At 35.1% G+C, this 27,926-nt stretch overlaps 4 protein-coding genes and 1 long non-coding RNA gene across 12 annotated transcripts; 1 reads left to right on the top strand and 4 right to left on the bottom strand.

The window, feature by feature from the left end:
- The first annotated feature begins 79 nt into the window (after positions 1–79).
- On the top strand, positions 80–981 carry LOC122575031. The gene is made up of 2 exons (XR_006319287.1): positions 80–219; positions 699–981. It is a non-coding gene; the product is annotated as an uncharacterized LOC122575031 (long non-coding RNA).
- LOC122575009 lies at positions 825–3,344 on the bottom strand. The gene is made up of 5 exons (XM_043743313.1): positions 3,184–3,344; positions 3,022–3,055; positions 2,376–2,465; positions 1,644–1,837; positions 825–1,033 (listed from the first exon to the last, which is right to left on the bottom strand). Exons 1-5 carry the CDS (start codon positions 3,259–3,261, stop codon positions 944–946), a joined length of 486 nt encoding a protein of 161 aa, XP_043599248.1. The 5' UTR covers positions 3,262–3,344; the 3' UTR covers positions 825–943.
- A 689-nt stretch (positions 3,345–4,033) lies between these two features.
- Positions 4,034–9,150, bottom strand: LOC122574895. The gene is made up of 7 exons (XM_043743093.1): positions 8,991–9,150; positions 7,161–7,344; positions 6,165–6,469; positions 5,481–5,546; positions 5,311–5,395; positions 4,766–4,992; positions 4,034–4,248 (listed from the first exon to the last, which is right to left on the bottom strand). Exons 1-7 carry the CDS (start codon positions 9,090–9,092, stop codon positions 4,192–4,194), a joined length of 1,026 nt encoding a protein of 341 aa, XP_043599028.1. The 5' UTR covers positions 9,093–9,150; the 3' UTR covers positions 4,034–4,191.
- Positions 9,151–10,041: 891 nt separating this feature from the next.
- LOC122574928 lies at positions 10,042–15,711 on the bottom strand. Its single transcript, XM_043743181.1, has 6 exons — positions 15,404–15,711; positions 14,354–14,640; positions 13,042–13,113; positions 12,889–12,975; positions 12,233–12,596; positions 10,042–11,727 (listed from the first exon to the last, which is right to left on the bottom strand). Exons 2-6 carry the CDS (start codon positions 14,408–14,410, stop codon positions 11,417–11,419), a joined length of 891 nt encoding a protein of 296 aa, XP_043599116.1. The 5' UTR covers positions 14,411–14,640; positions 15,404–15,711; the 3' UTR covers positions 10,042–11,416.
- Positions 15,712–15,837: 126 nt separating this feature from the next.
- Positions 15,838–24,482, bottom strand: LOC122574904. Of its 8 annotated transcripts, XM_043743124.1 has the most exons (5): positions 24,346–24,481; positions 22,412–22,502; positions 17,308–17,910; positions 16,184–16,459; positions 15,838–16,083 (listed from the first exon to the last, which is right to left on the bottom strand). In XM_043743124.1, the coding sequence occupies exons 3-5, from the start codon at positions 17,908–17,910 to the stop codon at positions 16,000–16,002; spliced, it is 963 nt and encodes a 320-aa protein (XP_043599059.1). In that variant the 5' UTR covers positions 22,412–22,502; positions 24,346–24,481; the 3' UTR covers positions 15,838–15,999. The 8 variants fall into 8 exon arrangements, with proteins under 8 accessions (XP_043599059.1, XP_043599069.1, XP_043599049.1 ...); XM_043743134.1 differs by lacking the exon at positions 22,412–22,502 and having other exon boundaries at positions 24,346–24,482; XM_043743114.1 differs by lacking the exons at positions 22,412–22,502; positions 24,346–24,481 and adding an exon at positions 21,406–21,438.
- Between the last annotated feature and the right edge of the window lie 3,444 nt (positions 24,483–27,926).

The raw sequence follows: 27,926 nt of genomic DNA, 5'->3' as shown, positions 1-27,926 counted from the left end.
AAACCCAACGGCTGGTAGGGAGAATCAGCAACGTAGGAGGACAGTTCATCATCAGACATCGTACCGTGTGGGTGAAATACTTCACCCAACAAGATCCTACCACCGCCGTGTTCATAACATCACACTTTACTTTTATACGACAAGTGCAAAGACAGTGCTAGATTACTCTAACACTCGATCTATTAAACCTCCTCCACCTTGAGCGTCAAGTCATCCGACGTACGCGATATCGATCGATCGGTTTGACCTGACCGATTGCTCTTTAGTCGAGAATTCGCACACATTTACTGTAAATGTACACTTAGTAAAAAATTAATATACATACGCATACGTAGTAATTTAAACATAGAATTAGTGCTGAACGTGGCTTTGCCAAAGACATTGCGGCTTATTAGTATTGTTTGCTCGGAATACTTTGGTGACCTGTGCGAAACAACGTGTGCTTGTGATAAATATCTGCAAGCTTCTATATACGTATTATTGTCAAATTTCCTTAGAATTTCACTAATAGAATCATGATAGATGTTATTACAGTACCAATGAAATTACACAAAATTCGCATAATATATTTATAGAAGTTTTCTATGCCTATGTGTTCGGACACTTTCGCGTATCACTGTATCGTTTATTATTGAAATTAATGAAACCAACGCACTTTGTACATATTTTAATATAAACCCTTTTGTATTAAAATACAGATAGAAGTAGAAGAAGGTAAAGTTTATACCGCAATCACGATCTGAGTTATAGAAATCAAAGGGTCGATGTTGGACGACTTGTCCTCAAGAAGATATTAGAACGGAAAATGGGTGAGAAAATGTTCATTTTTCACTTTTGAGATAGAATTTTATTTTTCAAAATGTACATTTTATTGTAACATGTATAATATATGAATATGCATATCCAAATTAAATTATACGAACGCTAATGCGTAAGACAGTTATCAACCACTCGTACTTCTCGTTATGCTCAAGAGAACTATCAAGAGCTCGAGTAATAAAGCGACTATACTTGCGACAAGAGTTAGTGGAATCTGAAACATGCAAAAACAAAAATTACGGTTAAGGTGCGTGTTCACTGGTGTCATCGTCGTTCGTTTTGCATATTCTTCGTAAACATATTCGTAAGACACATACAGTCGTTCGTAAAACTCTTCGTGCATTCGATAGAAAGGCCATTTTTAATGAAATAGAACGCTACAAGATTTCATTGCGAAGTATTTTTTCACCATTTTCTTATTGCTTTACATATGATAATAAACAAATATGTATATGGCTACATCTTATATATTTTATTTCAATAAAAATGACCATTTTTCTAAGATGTAAATTGCCAACACTTTCATGGACGATTGTAATTCTTCGGAGTTACGAAATACGCTGAAGTACATATATAAAATATTTTGGTAGATTTAATAACAGTTTGTGAACAGTTCGCGTCAGTGTGCAATAAACCCACAAAAGGTTGGCAATCATATTGCAAACAATTGGTGGGCAATGTCGTATTTGTTAACGAATACACGTTTTCAAAGGAAATACGTCATTTTCGCTTATTAAAATAAGAATGATCAAAGTGAATAACATATTAAAAACGACTATTTAATAAGATTATATGAAAATTACGAAATATAATACGAAACTTACACTCAATACTTGCGATAGGAGTATTATGAGTGGGCCAACTATTGGTAAGCTTTGCAGGAGTCCTACTACAGGGCCAAGTATTTTGTCAAGTTCTGAAAGATTTCCATTCAAAATACCTTGAAGTAGTGAACCGATCGACACGGTTTGAAGATTGTTCAAGAGCTTAGTCAGGCTTCCGATGACGCTGTTGTCTCCTAGATATGATCATGAAACGTTACATTAACATTATATTAACGTATTAGTTGAGAAAACCTTTCTAAGTCTTTTGTATAACTTCTTTAAAGTTGATTATGAAGAGAAATTGAATTTTATTTTAATATTATTACCCCTTAATAATATTATCGTAAATAGTGTTATTCATATCTACTGCAAATAATAACTTATTTATTTTGTATTCAATATTAAATAATAGTAAAATCCTTAGCAGCATTTGTTTAATAGCATAAACGTATATAGCTCTTGACGATTAACTATAGTTACAGTCACAGTCATATATCATAGAAGATAACTTATTATGTTAGATTTTGATTTCATTAGTTTTCCGAAATATTTTGATAATCATACTAAGATGTATGAAACAATTTATTGTGTACAGTGGACTAAAATTATTAAGGGGCGAAGATTACGAATTTCATTGATGCGCGAGAAGCTCAGAATTTCTTTTTAATTTTTATTAGAATTCGATAGTTTATTAAAAGGCTCCATTTAAAGTGCCAGAGACAGAGCTATTACCTCCGTTGTTACCACTCAAAAGAGGTCCAAGGATACTAGTGAGGGCATCGTTGAGGGTCGGGGCTCCGGGCACTGAGCTACCAGCGGTTCCTACAAAATCGTTTAAAATATTCCTCTTGCTTAATTTATTGCTTATTAAACAATTTGGTAAAATCCAACTATGTCTCTGTTCGAATATCATCGTTCATAACTATTCGGGTACTTTCGCAGTTTGTAATACACAAAAGCGTATAAATTGGCTGGATGTTTATTTAAATTTACATTTTTACGAATATCATTAAAGGATCAATATCCAAATAGAGACACGTCTCATAACTATTGTAGTAGTTTATCTGGATATTCAGTACATTCCCGTATATTATATGCTTCTGTATATTTCTGCGCATTTAAATTTCAATATGTAGAAGCATCCGTAATCTTATGATAAATTAATAATCATTCGATTCGATTAACATTTATTATAAAATATCATAGGTTGTTAGATCCGTAAAATGCGAACATTAAAAAAAAAAAAAAACGACGTTTCAGATGCGTCAAGCTAATAAACGTTACATCCAGCAATATCAATAAGATACATATATTGCTTTACGAAGAAGCAGTTCATAAATAATAGTATCCTATTTATTAAACAGAGTGGTGCCATTACCTTGTGCAGTAGGAAGGATGCCCTGTCCAGTGACCTGAAATATCAATATATCACAATGACAGTGTTCTTAAGCATCATTAAAAAGAAGTAATACACAAATTTCGAAATACAATTTGTAATTGCCTTCGTTATAGTAACTACTTTGTTTCAAAGAAACCTTACCAGTTGACCATTGCCTGTTCTGGCCAATAACAACCCAAGCAGGAGGCAAGAGAGGAATAAAGACAGTATAACTCTCATATTGACGAGCTGTGTTCCTTTGTATGGCTTTGCGACGAAAATGCAGAAAGCGGCTCCTCGAAAGTACTCGCCTTTTTGGTTGACTCGTTCATATTTATATAATAGTTATCAGCCGGTCTATATCACACTGTTTGACCATTAATAGTAAATACCTCGTAATAGCTGTCATTGTTCGGAAATTAGCATTGATATCCAAAAACTTTACCTTGGCTTTGTCAAACATTATTACTACTACTATTCGTACGTTTCATGAAATTTCTGAACACACGCATTGTCTTTTACATAACGTAATTGCGATTGTTATCGAATACGAGCGTCTAAAAGTAAGATAACGGCAATTTTCGCAATCGATAACTTTTCACCTGGGAACACGTTTAGAGAAGAAGCAACAATTTAACAGTATAGGAATTTTATTTCGTATATTTACTTACAAATGATAGAGCAAAAAATTATAATTATTTAATTAAAACCATTTCAAAAATATGGTCACGTTCGTCTTTCCAAGTACTCGATTTTCCAAAAGGGCCAGGGACACGTCGATGGGCCCGATGACCCATGGAGATTTCTCATCCCTTCTGGCCCGTCAGTACTTTTACTTTCATTACCTCCACTGCAGTTCCTACTCTTTGTCTTATTAAGTTCATCGAGTTTTACACGATTATTTCACCATACTACAATAGGTTTCACGTTTACAGAATAAAATAGATTATTTTCGATGGACTTATTAATACGGTGTGAATCTGCAGTGATGGGAATAAAAAGTGAAAGAGAATTCAGTTTAGAATAATTTATTAAGAAAATTCTGACAAATTAAACACAACGCATCTATATCTTTTTTTAATGGATAGCTATTTCCACTACCATTAAGTCTTACAATGTAAAAAGCATGTATGGAGATTAGGAAATTGACGCAATACAACGTCATTACTTTTAGCCGGCATTATTATTCAACAGTTGGTTAACAGCGTTCAGCGTTGATATCGGTATCTGTGAAAAGGAAACACTTGAGTGAATGAAGGAAGCTTTCTTTATATCATATACTACCTTTCTTTATAAGTATCCGAACATATTGATGTTGATGAATTAATAATTGGAATTAACAAATTATAAATTCAAATTACGCATTAGACAATAACAAAAGCAACATGTATTACTCTTTACCCCATAAATTGATTATTTAGATATCACTTTTTGCATCAACATGCTATCCGCTTGAAAGATATCTTCATAACGTAATTTATAATTTAAAAATGATAGAATCCAAAGATAAAAAGTTTACCAAGTGGCAGTATAGCGTTACAAGATCCGACTGTTATAAATGCCAGTCTCAGTATTACGTATTGGTTCTTAAAAATCAATTTAATCGCGTTATAATATTTTATTATACGGCTATGCTGGTTATATATATAATACCATTGAAGTAATTGAAATTTGTCTTGTGTAAGAAACAAACAAGCGTCCGAATACTTTTGGATAGAAAGATAAGGATAATCATATTTTTTACCTGAAATATGTCATCGTAAAAACCAGGACTTTTCGTCCTCATTACCGCTACTTTTCGTGTAGGTGTGGGATCTGAATAATAAATCGCTTGACGCTTTTGAATGTTTTGAACAGTTGAATCGGCATTACCCTGCGGCTCTATCGGAGCTGTACGCTCTTGATCAACCTGTCTCTTCGATTCCCATAACTTCCTTCTACGGTGACGTGGAAGGACTTTCGTTAGTCGAACTAAAAAATAAATCTCAAATGTATAAAAAGTGTCGTATTATGGACCAGTGTTGTATTATGTTGTATTGTATCGTGTTAATCCATTAAGGGACAACGCTACGTTGACGCAATATTTGATCAGCGTTCTTTTTTCCATCAACTTTCATTATGAACGAGAATTCTAAGGATTCGTTCGATATTTCTACCCTGATTTTTTCTTCACATAGACTTTCCGACATTATGGAACGTAAAGAAATTGATATAATTATAACATTATGATGAACCATTATGTTGATCCTTAATGAGTTAAGATTATTAATTAACTGAGATTGTTCTCACCAACGCGTATATCGTTCGTCTCGCTGGACAAAACAGGATTAGCCTCGGCGATAGATAGCGGTTTAACGTTTAATGCCTCTTGTATCTAATGTAATCGTATTCACGGATTATTAATTCGACATAGGAGCAACGAACTTTAAATTGATGCCATTAATTCAACTATGTTTTACCTCTTTTTTCGACGAAGAGTCAATTTGTTTAAAAGCCTCTGGAGATTCTGCCGGCACAGCCACTGTCTACAAATTAACGGTAATTTTACCTTTCATATCTCAACACTTCGTAATTTGTTTGCTAATCGTACACCACAAATCATATTCTCTTTCTTGTACTTTCGTATTATATATTTACCGTCTGAGATATATTCCTCTTTTTCTTTTTTCTTTCTTTTTAACGAAGCACGTCATTTATATACCGCGGTGTGCAAGACTTCCTGGTCACGTCAATGTCTCATTTTATATTCCTAATGTAAGGTAATGATATTTGTCTAATGTACTCGATCATCCAATGATCTTACCTAATGTAATGTTTCATTTAAAAAGTTAACTAATATTATAAATTTATATTTAAAAGTTAACTAATATTAGGTACAGGACTATGACGAATAAAAGAAAGCGGTATAATAAATACATACGACTACACAGTTATATTGTATACACTACGAATTAATTATTCCTTTATACGAATATAAAGTAGATTTATTTGCCCAGAAACTTTTGCACACATTTTGTATATATTTCTTTATTTCGCACTTTACAATTAAATCTGAATTACTTTTAAAACGTCACACATTTGTAACTCTGATAACGAACATCTCAATTACGACTCAATGAACAATTCATAATAATTTAACGCACCTCCAATACTTTTTCTTTCTTTTGTCCAGAACGAGCGATTACTTGAATATTCGAATGTCCTCTGGTTGGTTGGCCCCTATCGCCTTCATCTTCACCCGGTTTATTACTTCCACCATCTCGTCTGTCGCTTGGTCCTCTGTTAGGAATCCCAGTTGATGTTCCAACCGCATAGGGTCCCGTGTTGGCAAAGATTTCTCCTCTGAGTCCAGGCCCCGATCTTCCACTTCCGTCTATCAAGCCGCCTAATCCCGCTGCAGCTTCGTGTCTTCCGTTTCCAAGGCCTGCTCTCGCGAACAGACCCCCTCCTGTTGATCGATTCACCGCATGAACTTTTCATTCTTAGAGAGAGAGAGAGAGAGAGAGAGAGAGAGAGAGAGAGAGAGAGAAAAGAAAAACTGGAAGTCCAGAGGTCAGCTTCCAGTATATTTATGATACGATAAATATCTATTTCTGAGAATCTGTTAAGGCATAAAAAAGTCATATAAGTATATAATTGGAGATAATATAAGCTGACTTCTTACGATCTGATTTTTTGTTGATATTGTAGTTCACATTTACATAAGAGAGAGTTGAATTAGCAATGCCAATATCCCTTTTCCATCGTCTGAGGAGAATTGCCTTTTTAGATGGTCGAAAAGAAGACGCGATACGCCAGAATAATGGATCAGCTTTATCGGAAGCAAATGGATTTATCGTTTAGTGAATTTAACGTTTATAAAGATTTTAATTATGAAACTGGAAGAATTATAGTCGTAATACAAATTACTTTTAGTAGAAAGTAACGAGACCTAAGAAAATAGGGGATCTGTAAATAAAGGAATTATTATATTCGAGAGATTGGAAATCCGAATGACAATTTGACTCGTTTATGCCACTTGACGGATTAATCGAGCGCTAATTAAAGTTTCGTTCGAATAGATGAAGTTCGTATAAGCATCTATGGCTACAGATTTCTACTGGAAAATAAGAAAGACGTGTCGATGGAATTGTACTAGCCAAGATTTGCATTGTTGCCATCGATTGAGCCACCCAAACCAGCGGACGCATGGCCACCCCAGGGTGTTCCGACGCTAGCGTGAAGTCCATTGCTTCCGCCTAGTAAACCACCCAGTCCAGCTTGGGCATGGTAGCCGCCCAAATTGAATCGGATTCCACCATTTGTAAGTTGAACGAATGGAAGCTGCGGAGAAACAATGGAATTTTTTTTTTTTTGACTGCGAATATTTATATATTTATGCTACTGTCCTGTACTGTTTAAGTTAATCCTTAAGTTTAGCTAAGTTATCCTATATCGATCATTTCGAAAGTAATGGAAACTAAAGTAGCATCGTGTTTTTTCTTTCTCTTCATACTATTTAAAGCATATTTAGTTGTTGTTTGAATGAACAACCTGGATAATATACTTTAATATAATTTTACTTAATAAATGAAATACACGGAGAAATTTGTACATCTAAACATATCTCGAAGAATGGGAAAGTACTAAATAGGATAATTTAATTAAAGGGTGCAATACGTAAATTCATATTTTTATCAACTCAACTAGAAGACCTGTGCAGAGATTTGGTTTGTTTATTAAATATTATGGCGAATACTGTACTTTGAAAATTGTATATATAGTTTTGCATATTACGTACAGTGCATTCTATGCATTTCTACTAACTCGCTCAAAATTCGCCTTTTACCTAACATTTTTGTATAATTACAGCGATAAGTTCCTTCAAATATTAACATTTTAATAATTGCTACCGAACTATCTACATTATATTTATAATGCCTCGTTCTAAAGCTTATAAATGTTTTTACGCTACAATTAGACCGATAAGCCTTACTGAAGGCTTTCAGGTACATTATGTATCTATTTAATAAATAGGTGGCAGTTAGTACGAAACATTTTTCTTAAACAATTACAAGCTCAGTACAATTTGCTTCTATATCAGCTGTATATTTTCTAAGTTTTTCAGGATTATTCGATATTTATGTAAATTTATTAAATTGTCGGCCTGATAACGAACTTTAACTCAGTCCTCGGTTCACGACAATTATTTGTAAATTTAAGCAATATTTTTGAACAATCGTATAACCATCGCAAATTTTTAACTCGGTTTTATACTTGCGCAATCTTTTCCCCGATCGTGGTTACGTTTACTGATTACCTAATATTGTTCCGCCATCAGTGACCCGTACTCTCCCCTTTTCACTAAATTTTTTTATACATTCTATTTACCGTCATTCATTCGTCATCATTTATGATCGTCCGAACAAAAAGATTCAATGGACGTCGTGACACGTTGTCTAATTATTGTTACGTTATACTTGGAAATATTAGAAAGCTGCTCGCTTGGAGCTATTTGCTCATACTCAGTTTGTAAAACAATTCATTAGGTATACAATTAAGCATGTGCGAAGGCTGGAAATATCGTACAGTTTTGATTATCATTTTTAATTATACTCGCTGGTTGAACAACTGAATAATTTTGTTTTCGTATGAGAGGAAATTCTTTATTTTTAATCGTTTTGTAAATATTGATATCGAACATGAACGCAAACTTTTCAATGAAAATGTAACAATTTTTTTCAATTTCTACTCCTATTTTTTCTTTTTTTTTCAAAGCTTCGTTTTCTTACAAATTTCCAAACGCACCAATTACGCGAATCGCCAATTAAACTTCCACTTGTTCGTTCAAAATTCCAAGCAAAGTTACAATGCAAAATTCGATAAATTGCTGTCTCACAATCGTCCGTATCGCAAACGTAAACGTGAATTGTTCTCAGGCAAATACAATGAAAATTTGTATTATTAATTCAATAATGTTGAAAACTCACCGAGAATGAACTCTGAGACCCATTTTCGCTATCTTGAGGCATCCCGGTGATCAATGCAATTAGACTAACTACGAACACTAAAGCAACCTTGCAGCACAGCATCTTTCTTTCAACTGAGTCGCACAACTGGCTACCTAACGCACTTGCTACGGACTTCTAAAAAGACCTCGAAGACATCTCTGGCTCACCTTCTCGTCGGGAAGGGATAAAGTCTGACGTAGACTTAAGAAGTAGCCGAGCAACTCGTTTTGCGAATGTGAGTTTATAGCTCGTTTATGCGACGATTGTCTACCGAATGAACTATGATGATGCCGGGGTCAAGGACAATTTGAATACAATCATCACGCATCCATTTCCTTCTTCAGTCTCGCTGGCATTTGTATAAGTTTCAGTGAGTTGCCTTAATTAACAAGTATATCCCCGAAAAGACGGTATCGTACGTTGTTTCCTTTTACAAATGGAAGAAGTTCGGCAGAAGTTTCAATAGCCTTTTAACGTTTTAATGCATAAATTCTTCCTCGCTTTATTAATGAAAATAATTGATAATCTTTTTATAATAAAAGATAGCTAGTTGATGCGGTATCTTTTTAGAAAATAATTCAAATATTTTCGAAAGGTTTTTAGATTTATTATCTTCATTTTTAGTTTAGCGTTGGAAATTTTCATTGTTTTACGTCGAAAGTAAATTACCAATTAACGTGTTCATGGTTAAAGAATTCGTAATTTCTTCACAATTTAATGAAAGGGAATGCCGCAATCGTGAAATAACTATGCGCTTGTGTGATGGAGAAATTTCCGCTAAAATGACTCAACACATAGGTGAAGAAGAAGCAAAGGATTTTACAAGTGATTATTTTTTTGACGAGATAGATGGATGACGTTAAAACGATCTTAATTAAACATATAACGAGATGCAGGAAAACTAGACATTAATACCGCAGATCAAAGTTGAATCAAACGTAAACATAATTCCTCGAATAAATATCTAAGAACATAAAATTACATGACTAATAGTATTCTAATGTCAGAAGGTATTTTAGAATTCTCCTTCTTTGCTTGAATAATAAGGTGGTTTATTAAAATCCAAAGTTATGTTTCAAACGTCAAGATCTATTCTTGTAATTCGACGAACTTCCGTTTTCGAAACCAGCATAATCCTTGTCAATGCCAACTTGTAATACTTTTTAGAATGTCAATGATTGAGCGTTTGCGGTATTTAATTCACAGTTTAGTACAAAAGCCTTAAAAATTTTTCGTATACTACTTAGAAATACTTTTGCAATTTCTGATACTGATTGCTTCGAATGATAAATGTGATAAATTGTAAATGAAACCGATCATATGAATCATTCAACCTTGCCAACATTGTATTTATACATATGCTAATACATCGATAACTGCGAAACGATTTAACGTTAACGCATGGACTGATTATTATTTTACATGCATTTATGTGCTTATGACGCCCGAGCCATATAAATAAAAAACAAGACTACCGGTCACGCGATTATTCATTAAATCCGACTATCATCAGATACTGAGATTTATTTTCTTTCGTTTAATATTTATCTTATAACGAGGATCCATGCAGTGGAATATCAATTATGTACAAAATGAAGTTGAATTTTATTCGAATACACAATGGATATACGGGTTACTTGCTTATCCTCGCATCTTTTCGTTATTCATGGGAGGTGTTACATTCGGAATGTTTTCCGTATCGCAGGATTGACTCGTTTAACATTCCACGTAGTAGCCATGGGATCTTTCGTGGTACATACGTGACTTCGAAATTCGTGGGTGAAACAGCGCAGCTGCCGTGAAGATCTAACGAGTCATAGTCGTTCGTTCGCCAATTATCGTTCCAACGATGAAGTTGCAGTTTGCTTTAACGACTCTGGTTTCCTCTAAGCAGCGACATTTTGTCATTCGTTATCTACATAAACGATGCAATGTGACTTACATACTTATCGGCCAGCTGTTATCGAGCGTGTGATATATGAAAGTAAATATATGAAAATTTAGAAAGTCAAGTTCATTTCGCTTTGCATTTCTTTTACGAGTCAAACGATACTCTGCTGTTCTTCGATGTCACTTCGCTTTACAATGGTAGAACATTTAAAGTAACGTGCACTGCTAGACATACATACGCACGTATGTAGGTATTAGGACATTTATTAATCGAATGTATTTCATTGTTGTTGTTCTATATTCTACTTATCTTATTATAAATCTGTAATTTCAATTGCGTTACACGAGCCTTGTAATATAAAATATTAGGCAAAGTAAAATTTGCTTTTTCCAATAAATACTACAAGTAGATGTCCTAATTCCTAATACTTATGTACGAGTAGAGCTGGCAGCGTATGTTACGCGTGATAGAAAACTAAATGATTGAATTCACTTCACTGTTCGATGAATTTGTTCTATGATTGAAACGATATCCTGTTGCTTTTGGGTGCAATCTTGTTCTGCAGTGGAGGATCATCTTCATAGCCTAATCCATTTTCTTTATTCGGAGCAATTTTGTTTTGTATTCGAAAATCGTCGTAATACTTGTTTGGTCTTTTATCTTTAGGGGCGACTTTATTTTGTATGGAAATATGCGCGCTAGTTGGTCGAGAGCCAGAAATCGTACCAAACCCAGCGGTGATCCCATGCCAGGAATAATTTGTATCTTCTTCTACGTTTTCGTGGACTTCGTAACCACCTGTACTGCCCTGTCCTCCATGGATACCTATAAAGATTTTTATACGAACCATCTGTAGTTTTATAGTTGTACTGTTTGATTCAGAAAAAAACGAAGTTTTTAAGTCCTATAAACAAATAGATAAACGGTAAAAAAAGCGGCACACCATTCTCTGGTTCTATATAATGATTCTCATTAGAAGCTGCAATAAAATTTCTTTGCAGAATTTTTCATAATATATTCTCTATCAATTCCGTAAAATTTGTACTTTGAGATATTTCAAAAAAGTTTCAGCATAAGATTAAAACGAAAAATCGCACATATCATCACACAATCCACTATTCTTTCTTATTATCTCGATTTTAAGAAATTTGTTAACGACAGAAAAACGCGTCTTTTTGTAAAAATCTCCTATTACAATTATTCGACTAATAGTTAAAGGTATCGCACATATACCTTTGTCTTTCCCTTTTTCATTATTTTTTTTTTTAGGGATTTCGCTTTTGCCTAGTCAAGCAGTACAGATACATACTCAATACCAGTAAATGTATACCTTGATTTCCATGACCACCATGACCACCATGACCACCATGACCACCATGTCCACCACCATTTCCACTGTACCCGCCAAACGGACCTTGAATACTACCTAAGATACCATGATTACTAACCAGGAAGGAGAGGGTGTTTAAACCAAAGGGATCTTTGTTATTGTTCTTAACGTTTCTCTTCATTTGTTGCTGTTTGAAACGTTGTTGCTGAAGTTGCTCTCTGTGGAACCTCTGTCGTTCCCTTTGAGCTAATATTCTCTCTCTTCTTTCTTGGCGTATTCGTTGTAACTCTTCGGCATTCTGAAGTCTCTGCCCAGACGTTTGTTTTACTAGAGCCCCAACAGCTTCTAAGGTCGAAACAGGGATCTATTAAAAAGAAAGAAAGATTTATATTTCAAAGAAATTGCTAGGATAATATATAGATAACATGATAAAATACAAAAATTCGAACTGTGTCATATCGAGAGCATGTTACGCGAGAGCAAAATATTATTGTTTGATGAATATCCAAAAGTATGTATGCACACCGAAAGTTTGTTTTGTTTAAAGAAAGTAAAAGAGAAAAGAAGAAACGAAAAGAACTATATTTTAGAGATTTTTACGAAAACTGTATTTACGAAGAGTACGTGTTATATAAGTCACCTGAATATAAATATACCTTTAAGATACTATCGATGGTCTTAGAATTTTCTGAGCTAAAGGTTTGCACCGCGGCTCCTGTTTCCTTGATCGCCGTAATTGGAATCTGAAGCGTTATAATCAATTTTTATTGGATCACCGAGAAACTTAAGAGAGATTAAATAATACTCACGTTAAAAATACTGTCTATCACATGACCACTTTCACTCGGATCATTGTGACGTTTCATTCGTTGAAGGATCACCTGAAATAACAGATTTAAATTCAATTACCAAGTCTCCATATCATGTTTGGACCATTTTTATTTAAGCAAATAATATATAATGACGTAGAATAACATTTTTATTTGTCGACAATAAAACAACTTTTAATCATCTTAGTATAGAGGGAACTAACTTTCGATGAAATTTTGCAGCATTTTAATTCACCAAAGTTGTCCTTATAATAGTATGTTTTGACACTTGAACTGTGCTGTAAACGGAAGATACGATAAAGTTAATCCCACACGTTATAAAGTCGCAAATGCGGGTAGAATTATCCGTACGAGAATGTACATTGAATTACTTTTAAACAGCTATTATGCCTACATAGTAACTTTCTCTTTTCTACATATAGAGCGTCAAACGATTTTCTGCTCGATAAGTGTTAATGCAAATGCCAACGTGCTTTCTGAACAGGCGTTATTGTTCTTTTGTTGCATTTCTATTTGCGTTACTATCGCATACCGGAAAATTGAAAATTTCACAGATCAATGTTCTTCCTTCATTTGAAAGTATCAACGAGTTTAGGTTCAAATTATAGTAGTTGCACAGTATCGAAAGTTAAATTCCTTTATCATTACTTTACCTATTAATACGCAAATTCAAATACAAAAACCATGTGAATGAGAATTCGCGTAGATGACAAGTGATTAAGAACCGACGAATGTTTCGTATTGGTCTTTAACTAATTGGTTTTGTATTAAGAGCGATTCAGAGAATGCACGTGAAGATTTAGCATGCATAGTGGCAAGTGAAGATATGACTGTACGTGTTAGAAATGTGTATTGTCTGTGTGAGGTCTTTACCGGAAGAATTTTGTAAAATTCGCTGAAGAATCGAGCGTCAAGATCCAATAAGAAAGGATTTCAAGAGAATTGTTAATTCTTTTTGTGTGTGTTGTCGAGTAAAACTCTGCTTGCGATTCAATGTTCCTTGAAAGATCTGAATTTTATTATCGAAGATTCAAAATATTTGAGATACCAACATTTTTTGTATATATACTCGGATAATGATCAAGCTTCACCACATTCACTGCGATTACGCTATAATGTCATGATAACGAAGATGAGTCTAAGGAAAGCCAATATTGATTTGTGTGAAAAGAATCAGTATGTTTATAATACTAAAAACAACGATGTAAAATCCATCATTTGAACAGATCTGAAAGTTTTAACGTGTTAAAATAACAAGATACAAATTGTTGCAAATAAGCACAGAACTTACTGTCTCCGAAGCTGCCACGTACAAGATAGCGTTGAAAACGCAGATTATCCCAAGCATTGTTCCAACACTTTGATACGACCATCAAGGAATCTTCGTGATCTGCAAACTGCAGAACAGGTCGACGATCCTCCGATCTATAAGGATGATTGCAAGATCCCACGCGAGGTATCAACCAATCACGATGTAGGATTCCACGGATCCAATACCTTTTGACCAGTGGTCCTTTCTATTCCACGTAATCTTCTTACACACGATTTAGCCCCTCCTTTTTGTCTTCTTTCACCAAGCTATCGTGTTACGCACATGCAACAACGTAAGCGGAATTAGTTATTTACATGTACATGAAAGTAACAGTAACAGTAACAGTAATAACCCATGTATGAACACGAACAGACAGATACAACAGCTAAGGATACTCACAGAAGTTCGACGATCAAACGAAAATTACGACCAAAACGCATTAAGGACAGCTGATGAATTATTATTTGTTTTTACGCTGAAAGATAGGATTATGCGAAGCAATTGTAAATGATTCTGAAGAAAGTCAAGTAAGATCATCATCTTACAATGGTGAATAAAAATTTCTCGTTACGTACATCATATTTTACTTTATACAATTTAAGAAAATGTTATTGTAATGTGTGTAATGTGTAATGTATATATTCACTTTATATTATTTAAACAAATTTTAACCAATATTGTCAAAAAAAGAGAAGCAAGAAGTAAATATTGTTGTGTATTTACATAATATTATCTGAAATCATTAAAGTATCTCAATCAGAATATAAAGCTGAGTGAAAAAAAACTTCTTTGAGTGAAAACTTTTACATACCTCTGTATATTATTGCCAATAAAAGATAATGAGCGATATAAAATCAATATACATATGTATGTATGAAAGCAAACTTTGAATTCTTCCTGTTTTAATTAACTTTTAATGAAACTCGTAACACTTTGTTTTAGTATGTCAACAAAATTATCAATCGTAAATATGTAAAAATACGCTCAAAGAAACTACGTTCAAAGAAACGTTTCAAGAATATTACTTACAATTAGCGTAAACACATTTACTGTTTGTGATCCATGGAACAGCACTGATCGTGTAGTTCTTGATCCGTCTGGTTGATCCACATATAAGGGCGAATCCAGTGGTCCCACGCCGCGTGTCAACCAATCGAATTCAGGCAAACGTGCTTTCTACTTACCTCTTCTCGAATTTTCGTCTGATTTTTATACAAGAGAACTGTTAAAACCCTGTGTCACTGATTACTTGCGTACAAATGCGAGAGCGCGTAGGTCGTGTGGGACCGCGTTACATAAATATCGGACGATGATCTTTGAAAGTGACGTAACTTGAGCCAGCATAAACACCTATGATCTTTTGTGCGTTTTGAAACAGCCTCGTTTGTCCTTGGCTCTTTTACGAGACGCACTATTGGAAATAGTATTGGAGTTGTTTTTATGGCAATTTGAAATATCTTCGCTTTCGCTTTCAACTCTTTAATTCGAATTATAAAAAGAAACGGTTTTTTACACGTACTACTAGTCGGTTAAACTTATGTTCGATCTTTGGCTACATGCTTGGAGAATGTACACTGTCGAAGGAATTTTATCGAATAAGAAATGTCCTAATGCAATCAGTCGTTTTAAGTGTCCCTTCTGTCACGAAAGAAACTGCCTATTTGGTTTCCTAGATCCCTCTGGAACTCTTTCACGTTTGTTTCCGATTGCTGGAAAATGTACAGATAAAATATGAATAGGTCAAATGGCCGAATAAATCGATCATTAGAATCAGAATCAAATTGGAAGGAGTTGAAAAAATCGTCTTACGTTTAATGCGTCTTTCCATTCGATATTAAAAAGTTTAACGAGCCCCAAGACGTTTCGCCTGATTAAACTCTGTAGCGTTTGTCTAGTTAAGACAAAGGGCGTGGTCGTGGGCATTGATGTCGTTGTTTCTGTTCCGTTGACGTTGGTCATGTTCGATGAATCTGCATCCTTTAGGGATCCTTTCATCATGGTACTAGCAGTAGCCGAATCAGGAGCGATGCTGTTATTGATGATGGTGGCGATCTCCTTGATCGCTGATGTCGTGTCGCTGATTGCCTGCAAGCATTCGGAATTTGTTTTACAATTCAGCTTTTGTTACTAGCAAATATAAATCCTAACTCATTATTTACTGTGCAACGAAACAAACATATATACTTGAGAAGAAAGACAATTCTTCCTTCTAGTAAAAAAATACTGTCAGAATCGGAATATATGTTTTCATGTTTTCAATTCATGTTTCTACAGTTTCAGTCCATTGTGCATTGGACTGCTTGCCACCTCTAAACTCTCTCACGCCCAACGATCAAACCTTCGACACTGGACAGTTACGTGACTTCGAGTCACTAGCTATAGTGGTCATCTGCACAATCTCACCCGCACTTTCACTGACCATACGCAGTTAAGTGGACATTATCCTTTTTTCTTCCTTGTAACAGAGGGAGGGGAAAATGCACATCCGCATACCAGGCAACTTGAATGGTCCGGTTATGTGGATTTACCATGATGTCATCACTGATCTATTAAAATCTCCTTGCGTACGATTTTATCCTGGAGGGAAACTCGGAACTTGTCGTGACCATTGGATGTAGAATACACTCTTACACAAGTATACTTTGTCTGTCATAAATCGATCGATATCAATCAAGTTCGTAAATTGAGAAACGAAAGAAAGCAACGATGTGTGACGTAAATTATCGTTTTTAATTTTCCTTCAGATTTATGATCATTTGTTTTCATTCCCTTGATAAATCTACATTTATTCTATACCTGAATCGTCTACTTTTGAAGAAGTTAAATACTAATTATACATTTGGACAATACTGTAAAATTTGTTTTCTGAAAAATTCAAATATCCATAGTCTAACCACTATATACTATACATATGTAAACAGAAAATGCCTTACCTCGAACGTGATTTTTGCCAAGGACCAAAACAATCCCGGCTTCTTCTTCTTCACTTCTCTGACAACCCTCTTCGATTCTTCCGAGATGATCTTGTCTCCAATTACATTCGTATCAAAATCTTTTTCACCTGAATCCTCAGACAACAGTCGATCTAGAATCCTCATCTTTTCTATAATTGCCTCCTCGTCCAAGTCACTCTTTTTATCTTCATCTTCAACGTTTATTCTATCTTCTTTCGCTTTCTCTTCACGATCACCCGACCCAAAATCACTATACCTGTTATATACTTCTGGCTGCACCGTTTCTGTCATTCCTCTAGAGTAACTCAGCAGAAGCAAAGGTTTTTCAAACTGATCTTCTTCTGGAGTGGCCTCGGACGTTTCTCTATACTGTGCCACGCTTGGTAAAGATTTCCCAGTGCTCGAAGAATCGTATCGTTCAGGAAATTGTGCAACACGGTGCACCGGGTCCGATATGTGAAATACAGGATTGTAGGACTCATAATTCGTCGAATAGAATCCTTGAGGGTCGCCATGGAGGGGATGCACGAAGCAAAATAGCGATAAGCCGGCTGCCAATAAATTCATCGACGACGCCTGCATCTGCAATTAAACGCTGTTAATCGGTCACAGAATTTACACGTGGAAGATGTCTAAAGGCAAATCTAGATTTCACGCTTTAAATACGTATCGTGGATGATTCGTTCACAGCGAAAGAAGTAAAGATCGTTTTCATCTGCATTTCATCCAAAATCGATATCCAAAGCGATCAATGAACAAAGTAGAGTCGATCTTTACTTTTGATAAATCGAATGAACGATATCGATACGATTCGTGCTGAAGCGACACTGACGCTACTAATATCATTCAGCAACATGTACACAGTCGTTCGGGTAACATTGTTTTGACATGTAATTAATTGTAATAGGGAATGTTAATTCTGACACTTCGAAAACCAGTGAAACGAATTCAATTAATGAATTAATAAATACTCCATTCACCTTTCATATTCACTGTGAATGATTCATCCGCAACACGTATCCAGGCTATCAAAAATGTAAATTTCGTTTTATGGTACACTCTGTAGACAGACTCGGAACAACTTCTCCGCGAAATTACGCCACGTACTTTCTTCGCGAAGAACTCGTTGGGTGTCACGCGAGGAGAATCGATTCGACGTTTCACTTAAGCCACGAAACTTTCGTGAGGAAGAAAAAGAATCGGAAAAGCGATGAAACCGCGACTGCCAGAACAGGTTGGCTATTTACTCGAGCCGTTAAAAACTTGAATCTCCATCAGTCGCGTGATTCCCATCACGTAAGCATGGCACGAATGGTAGCCAGGGAAATAGCAATAATACGACTAACCAAGCGATTCGTATTCGTGATACGATCAATTTAAAAGGTACTATCGATTAACAAACGGGGGATACGTCTTTAAGGAACGCGGGAAATCGTACGCGATGTTTTTACTGAAACGTACGATTATGAGTCACGCATGAACCTCGTTGAGAATTAACGCGTGAAAACAGGATGCGAAGCTTTGTGTCTGAAGTCGGTGGAAAATTTCAGAAATACCGAATGCCCGTGAACCTTCCTCGCGCTTTCACTTCTTGCACTTTCCAGTCTTTCTTGCACTTCCGAAGATGCCGGTAAATGCGATCGAACAACGGTTATGTGTTTTATTTGATCGACTAAACGAGTGAGATTCGATTCGACGATGAAACGATTGTATCCTTCGTGCCAGATCGGGCGTAACTGTCCAACGACGATCGGAATTTGGCTTTTCGTGACTCTTTGGTTAGATACTTCCCCTTGCGCTCCATTTCGACGCAACCTCGAGTTGACGCGTGCAGGGAATTCACAAGCAGCGACATTTCGACAGTTTCGAAATCAATTGACTAACGAATTTCGAATGTGACGCAACAGACATCGTTCTTTGTTGTTCCGCGCCAATGAAAGAACCGTTTAACCAATAGGTATTTCTTGTTTGTTCTTATCATTCCAGTTTATTTCTTCGTTAACATTAGCGAGAGATAGTTGGTGAATGTCTATTTTTGTTGAAATTGAACGCGAGGCCGTCAGGTTTTTTAACGTTTCGCGAACATTCGTTACTCTCAATCGTTTCTAATCGTTTACACTCTGGACTCTATATTTTGCAACGGGTCGATGCATGGAATGATTAAGGAAGTCTAAAATCAGTTACATAATCATAACATACACCTGGGCCAAGTGAAATCGGAACACTGTTCGTTGATCGAGCGAGTAATTGGTTCGAGATCGTAGTACCTTATGATCGTCGTAATGGTTATGAAGCAACGTCGGTGCATCTAAATTACGCGAGTGATTATACTTATATATGTCGTTCAATTGTAAGTAATAACCTTTCAGTAAGATGGTTGTAATTATCATAACGAAGTGGACAACTTCCTTTCACGGAAATTATGTTCGAAAAGGAAGAATATTTTTTGAGTAATTTCGTTGTTTGACTGATTTACAGACATGTAAATGGCAGCCGAGGACAAATATAGGTGGCGAGCATACAAATAGAGACATTCTAATGTAATTTGTATAATTCGTTTCGAAATTAATATCATTATACTGTACTTATATAGAATATATTTAATTATATAGCTGTTTCAACAATGTAACTAACACGTATAAACAAACATTAATCTCAATTTTATCGAATTGTCAAAAATGTTTGTACTTACATCGTCGACCAAAGTATTAGCACACATAATCGTTACATTTATTCAAGCTTATTGACCGTAAGATGACGCGAATGACATAACTATAAAATAGCTAGAAAAAAGCACTTGAAAATACTGAATTTATACTGAATTTATAAATATCAACAGATGTCCTAATACGTATAGTCAACAGTATATTTCTACACACAACGCTATGGATGGTTGACCGGGTCTCTGACAGTTTCTGAAATTTCTGAAGGTTGCTCCTCGATCTTTTTTCCTTTTTGCCGTGATCACGATTAAACCGGACGGTCGACTTTCTACAGAAGTTGCACGAGTTATCGCGTTGTCGATTATGCGATCGCGCGAAAGGACTCGGTCGATAAACCGAATCGTTGAAATCAACTTTAGTCGATATAATCAACTGTAAGGGATAACTCCTCAAATTCTCACAATATTGGCCAAATCCTTTCTTTCTTTGAAACCTTCAATTCCGATTTCAAATTTCCCATATATCGAGAAAACAATGGAACAAAGCAAACACTAAAAATTTCGATGGTGTTTCTATTAGAGTCCACTGTCTCGCGTCAACTTCGATCCTTCGAGTTGGCATTCGTTCAATGATGCTTAATGCCATTCAATCACACACGTCGAATTATCAGCCACTTTTCGTCCGCGATTACGAAATTTCTTTCACTGGAACGATCGACACGCTGGAGCAGAAACGTGCTGTTCGAGGTTCAGTCGATGCGGTACTTGTAGGTTAGCACCGCTCGAGCGTCAGAAGCACGTGGATCACAGATCATGTTTCACTTTCACTCTTGGCCGTCGCGCGACCACGTGTTTCCTTGAACATAAATCGATGGTAAATGCCTCGCTCGACGTGTTACTTCATTTTTATTATCCCCGCGATGCACTTTCTTACCGTCGATAATGGAAATCCACGCGGACGTAATTATTTTCGAACATTATCACTGATGAAGTTTCGCGCTTTTACCATTTTAGTTGGTTGCACTTTTCAGTGCTTTTTGAATTATGAGATTCTGACGAGTAATCTATATTTGATTTGGATCGTGAATTATTTACCATAAGTTAAGAGTTCAAGTTTTAAGAAAAGAACGCCAGAGTTAATAGACTAGCGGAAGAAAATGTTGGAGGAGGGCGGATACGATGCAATTTCCAGTCAAATTATTCCTTCCACGGTCTAGTTGTCACGCGTCTTTCTTTCACCGTACTAGGAAACGAAACGTTTAGAATGGGAAATAAACTGCGAAATAGTATCGAAATTGCCAAAATTTTGTACATTTCGATACTGGCGGTTATAAATTTTCGAGATATTACAACTTTTCTGCACGATAATTGATAACTAATAAAGAGAGTAAGTCGACAAGTTACAAGGTGTATACCATAACGTTCTCTTTCATAACTCTATTATTTTACGTCAAATAGTTCCTTGCGTAAAAGTAAATCGAAATTTTTTCGTATAAAGCTTTGTTTTCAAGATAGATTATCGTTCCAAATTTTATGTAAGCAAGCGTTTCAACGTTTGCTTTAAATCTCTCTTGTGTATCCAAGGATCTATATATGTACATGTGTTACGCAACGCGGTTTCCACCTGTTATGAGTCAGCGGTTCTCAGAATGCGTGGAATTGATAAAAATTTGAAGTGGACTCGGAGTTTGAGGTTATATGGAAATTAGTTTTACGATCGCTCGTCATTTTTCGAGCTCGGACGTTTACTATGAAACGCGGACTGTTTAGCGAAGGTACAAATATCGTAATTTATCGGAGAAAAGCGATATTGTTTCGATAATTGTGGGAATAATGTCAATGAATTATGGAACCACGGAACGTAATTGTGTGTTAAATCGTGCTTTGTATCTCAATCGATTCGTACAATTACTCAATTATGTTTATGCATTTATGGGAAATTCAAAGGTAAAGCATTCAAGGTATAGTACTCGTTATATTATTTATCGATTGTTTTCTAATCTTTGTTTTGTAATTATAATAAATTTACTGTGTCGAAACAAATGTGTGCTTAGCTTCTAATTCTTTAATCGTGTTTATAAAAATATCAATTTGCATAAATATCTGCAGTCTAATTACGCCAAAATTCATTCCTATTTTTATTGTGTGTAACAAAACAATTTTTTTAGATTGTCTAATCTAAATTTTTTGGAGGTTAAGTCGAACGAATTAAATGACAGACAGTCGCTGAATTACGCTAGACATCTTTCGCTGCAATCATAGAAAGTAACCCTGAATTCTTAAACTTCATTTTTCAAGAGCATCGATTCGAAACAACAAGATCAACAAAACTCTCCCTTTTCAAAAGTACAGGAAATATCCCCGTAACTTGTCTTCACTGGTCCAAGTTAACATATCATTGTAGGTAAACTGTCTACTTACTTTTATTTGTTGCGTACAAATATTTATTGCGCAATCTTGACCGTCTTCGTTCACGAACCCTTATGCAATTTCTTGTTATCCTGTTACGTACCTAGAAATGTACAGGAAATGGCTAATATAATTTTCTAATCACAATAGGAAAAAACCACGGAACTCGAAGTGAATTACAAGCGTTGCACGTGGTGTTAAAGTTGCGGGAATCGAGTTCGATATAGAGAACATCGGGATGCTGGTCACGAACTGAAGTCTGATATCTTTTGCAGCAGCCGAATATAGTAACACGAAGGTGCAACGGAAAAATAAGTATGCAATTTATCGTGTCACTCATGTGTCGGTATATTTGAGTCTCTCAGAAAATTTAATTATATGCGATCAGTTCCACTTTTCGTAAATTTCTCAATTTCATGACACAGGTACACGAAGCAAGTGGATTCTGAATGTTTAGGAATCTATGAGAAATTTGAAGCAAAACGGTGTATAAAACGCTCCAAACATGTAATCGAAGAGGTAAGAATCCAAAGCATAATGTTCGTAATAATATGTAACGTATAACTCGTAATAGTATCTCCTACTTTTTAATTATGAGTTTCAATATGAATTTGCATATACGTATGCAATTCACGATTGACTTACTTCTGTAGGTTTATTTATAATTAACATAAATAATACTACAGTGAATTCTGAAACAAATAATACTACTAAATTCTACTAAATACGTAAATAGTGCCTATGAATAATAGTAAATTTTGAGATAAACATTCAAAACGTTAAGTAATATGTTCATAACGACCGTTTCCTCCTATTTTTCAATCTATGGAATCGATCAATGTGATAAATAAAAGTAATAAATTCTAAGATAAATTTAAAAAAATTATATTTTTTAAAATCACAATTTTTTCTACATTTTTGATTATTATATAATTTTTGACGTAGATCAACGTGACTTCTGAGCCGTTTATTGATGCATCTTTTCTTACTAATTGGAGAAACATCGACTGGTTATCAAGACGATTCTTGATTTATAGATATAGGCCTACAACATTATGAAACAACGCGTTTGCCACGAAAAAAGATTTCAGTTCTTCGCATAAATTCTACCCATACGGTATTTTGGCTATCGAGTTGTATAATAAAACGTGGTCAAATCTATTCTTACATAACGTTCTCGTAATTGCTCACGAAACAGTGATCATAGGTGCTTTGACCTCGATACCTGTCCAGGAATTCGGTATAACTATTTTCTGTAACGAACGAAAATGCGAAGGAAACAGGGAAATTGAAAAATATCACTTTCATCTACATATTAATACTGTATATCGATAACAGTGATTGTTCGTTTTAAAAATTAGGTGGAAGTGATTTGATAAATAGAAAATCACCAATCGTGACGTTGAAAAATACATAGCTAATATTTGCTAAACAAATACAAAGCGATTACTGAGTGAATAATTTGACAAATTCTGCATTCAATTGCACTAATTATAAGCTCACAGCACCATGAATAGTTAGTGACTTTTAGTGAAAATCTGTTAATCCCTTGCACTCCATTAGCACTGCTAAAGCGACATTGATCGTTTGGAAATCGTATCTTATTATAATCGACGAAAAACAACAAATGGAAGAAAGCTATTGTAGAAATAAATGTACACTCATTCATAACTCTTTTCTTGTCAAATCAAAAAGTCGCTAGTTGAATCGTATTGAAAATTTGTCGAATTAGAAAGAGTTAAATACAAAAAGTTGTCAATCTTATCAGAACGACAATTTTCAAAATTCTGTAACTGTTTCAAGAATAGTATAATTTAAGAAAATCCTTTATATCGAAACAATTTTCAGTCATTCCTTGACAGTAGTTCTCAAAAGTAGAATGGTATTTTACAGTGAGATCACAGACTAAGAATGGATGGAAGCGTTTAGACACTTATCAACTTTACCTTGACAATAGTTCTTCAAACTTGTTCAATCAAGCAGGAAGATCCGTGTCAGCTTCTGCAATGTAAACCGATGTTCGTGGCACAGCGAAGAAATATAACGTGGCGATCGAACGCGTAAGAACAAGTGCATCTTGTCGGACGGCAGACCCGTCACTAACGAGATGAGTCTCTCCTCCTTTCAATATCTCGAATCAGTACCGAAGGTCGTTCACGTTTTTACGAAAGACCTCGCGTGTATCACCGCGACGGAACAGATCTACGAAATTTTAGCGTCCCTCATTCCGTTACCCATTTCTCTAGCAATCTCGCGTTGCGCACGGAGGAAAGTTTCTCATGATGACGCACCTAAATATCCCCTGATGACGATGTGCTTTATAGCAAGACCGTTAGACGTGTTTCTCAGAAAATTAGGCAACGAACGATTCTTACGTAAACGCGGGCTGAACTATTTAGCAATAACGCTAGTTTTACAAATTTTAATATTAATACCAGATCTACGGGCAGGTGAAATATGAGACTTGTATCAAAGAAACCAAATTCGAGAGGTATACGAAAGAATATACTGTCTACGCATATGCCAAGTTGTTACATAAGTTTTGCCCGTCAAAGGACATCTTCCATAAACTTGGTTACAACATCCATCCACGTTGTGCCTCTTTTGCAAATATCTTCAGATTTGTCACTAAAAAAGCATTTATTATATTTATTGTAACATTGATATTTTACTTGGATGAATCAAGAGGTGGAAGGAGTATACACATCAACTTAATATTTTACAAGAAAAGTACTCAAATCTTCAAAAATCCGTTGCAAATTTATCAAATTAGTATGAAAAATTATGAATTGATCATTTTCACCATTCTGATAGTTCTAATTTTAATGAGATAACGAAATTGTTATGAAAATGGAAAAAGAAATAGAAAATATTTTAATTACTTTAAAATTAGCTTTTTAAGTGACGTAAATGGCGTTTAAAGTATCATAATTGGCGCCAGCGTAGCTGTAGCTGGCGCCTCGCGCGCTGCAACCCGCTTTATTCTAACCATAACGGGAAACCTATCTACAGGCGATCTTAAGTAGACAACTATCGTAAAATTGTCATTTTTCTAATTATAGATCTTGAGAAATTTTATCACACCGCAGGTTGACAAAGGGATCATAAATTAACGATTATATTGCGAATTTTTATTTTTCTCATAAACCATCCGCCGCATAAGACGTGATCACAAATAAAAGAAACGCATGATCGGTGACAACCAGGAAAGTACATAACATACACGCGAGTGATAATTACTCGCTCATCGATGTCTTAGAATATCTAGAACTAGGACACGAGCTGCATCTCTCCATGTCGGAGTCGACGTCTAGTTGCATAATTACACGCATTTCTATTGAATCTTCAGCTAAACGATACGAAGTCCGTCCAATTTTTTAACCTACATTCACGAGAGTACGCAATATACATATGTTGGTCCTTGAATCATTTACTTTTTATTATTTATAACTATCGGCGAGGAATTCTTGGAATGGTATTATGTACATAGAATTCTATTGATCTTATATACCTTGTAGCTTCAGACCTTAATTACGTCTATTCAAAAAGGAACAAAAACATTCCAAGAAACCAAGTGTTTTCTAATCTATAAGTTACATACCAATATTTTACATAATTGTACCGAGTACAGTTGCATAATTTTGACAGTTTATCATTAGAAAACTGTGCGTGTGGCAGGAACACGCTTGCGTTGTTAGTTGCAATCGCATTCCTAGCCTATTTTTTCGTTTCTCATTCGATAGAGTGTTTGAATAATGCTTTCACCGGACACGGAAGTTTAGACGAATAATTAATAGCTGTTTCCTCGAGTAGCACTTTTTGGTGTCGCGAGATTATTATCTCGGTCGTACGATGTGTGAATTGATTTCATTACATACAGGCGCTGATCGAAGATACTTGAGCTAAACCTCACCTTTCTCTGCTATTTAATTACATAACTGCAATTTAAGTTAGAAGATAGCGATTTAAAGATAGTATTATATATTAAAATATGTATATGGTTTTTACTTATGGTTTCGGTTTTCAATCATTCGTCTGAGGGACAAAGATCCTATTTCTTAGCGCTTCGTATTAATCAGCAGACCATTCGTGGTAATTACAGGTATCGCAAAACTTTCTACAACGAATTTAGTATGATACATAATATATAATAGTACGAAGTATTTAAAATACAATCTAATTTGCTATGTAACGGCGTAATTTTCGTCTAATGACGTGTTAAGAATTATTAAGCTCTCAACGTTTATTAATTAATTAAACTGTAAGTGTATTTTTCTTAGAAAACTCGTCTTAAATTTTAGTACCATGAGCATTACATATTCATTATAGGAATATAAAAAGATACCTTTTTATTTACATAGTGATTAGAGTGCGGATATTTATATAAACTCATATTTTTATTCGATACAATTTATTATGATTAGCTTTGAATGTTTTATACACCTTTATGTGTTGCATGCATGTTTGCAGCTGCAATTTTCCATAATTGCATAAAAACCCGCAATGTATTAATGTTTATTAACAATTTATAAGGAAGCAAATCTTTCTGTAACCTGAAGAAAAGTCCTGAAAAGATTAACGAAACAATTATGTACGTGGCATGACAACTGTACTTACGTCGTTCTCGTACCTAGAAACTATCCCGGAAATCTTCAATTGAAAACTATTTTCCGATGATAGGCATTTACAAGGAAATGGGAAATAACGTAACGAATTTCGTTTTACAAAAACGTACACACGTTTATTCAATCGGAAATACAGTTAACAAGTTTGTAATTGTAATACGTGCTCGCAACACTTCTCCACGATTCTAATATCGCACACTGTTATTTAATTTGTTAAAGCAACAACTGTGTAATATGTAAATTATTGCAGCGTTGTACTTCCTTGACAGCGACCATTGAACTATCGGCTTGGCGAACAATAATTTATGGCAACGAATTCGATAGGAAAGGAAGCGACGAACGATCAACCGCGATCGCAGCCATCGTCGAAATTCCATAAGATCAGCCTTCGTTGGACAAGATCGATGTTAGCTATAAATTGACAGTTTAATCTCTGCAGATTCCATGTTTCGTCTACACAACTTTGTTTTCTCGTAAGTTACTACATAGTTGACTAACAAATGTATTTGTTCTTGACAAAAATGATCTGGCATTCAATGCTCTTCAAAATTATCCGAGCTAACATTTCTATTATTCATATTTAATGAGGAACAATTTTTCCTCAAAAAGAATTTAGTTTCTATTGAGTTAATCAACGTACAAAAAGGTTGATAAATATAGTTCTTCCCGTAGAAAACAAATTTCTTTAGTAAAAGAAAGTTTCATCCAGTTTCATCTAAGGTCCTTACGATCAGGACTCTCGTAAAAATGGAAAAAAAACGACTGTTCCATAATTTGGATTCTATCTTGATAATTCGGACTATTTGCACGGATCACTGGAGCCCGCCTCTCGATTCGTTCCCGAAGAATGGCGTGTGTCAATCAGGACTCCGTGAAAATACTTGAAGTGATAATTGAGCTAT

Source organism: Bombus pyrosoma, linkage group LG2, assembly GCF_014825855.1.
Source record: "Bombus pyrosoma isolate SC7728 linkage group LG2, ASM1482585v1, whole genome shotgun sequence".
NCBI classification, from domain to species: Eukaryota; Metazoa; Arthropoda; class Insecta; order Hymenoptera; family Apidae; genus Bombus; species Bombus pyrosoma.
This window is presented reverse-complemented; position numbering and strand designations above follow the sequence as displayed.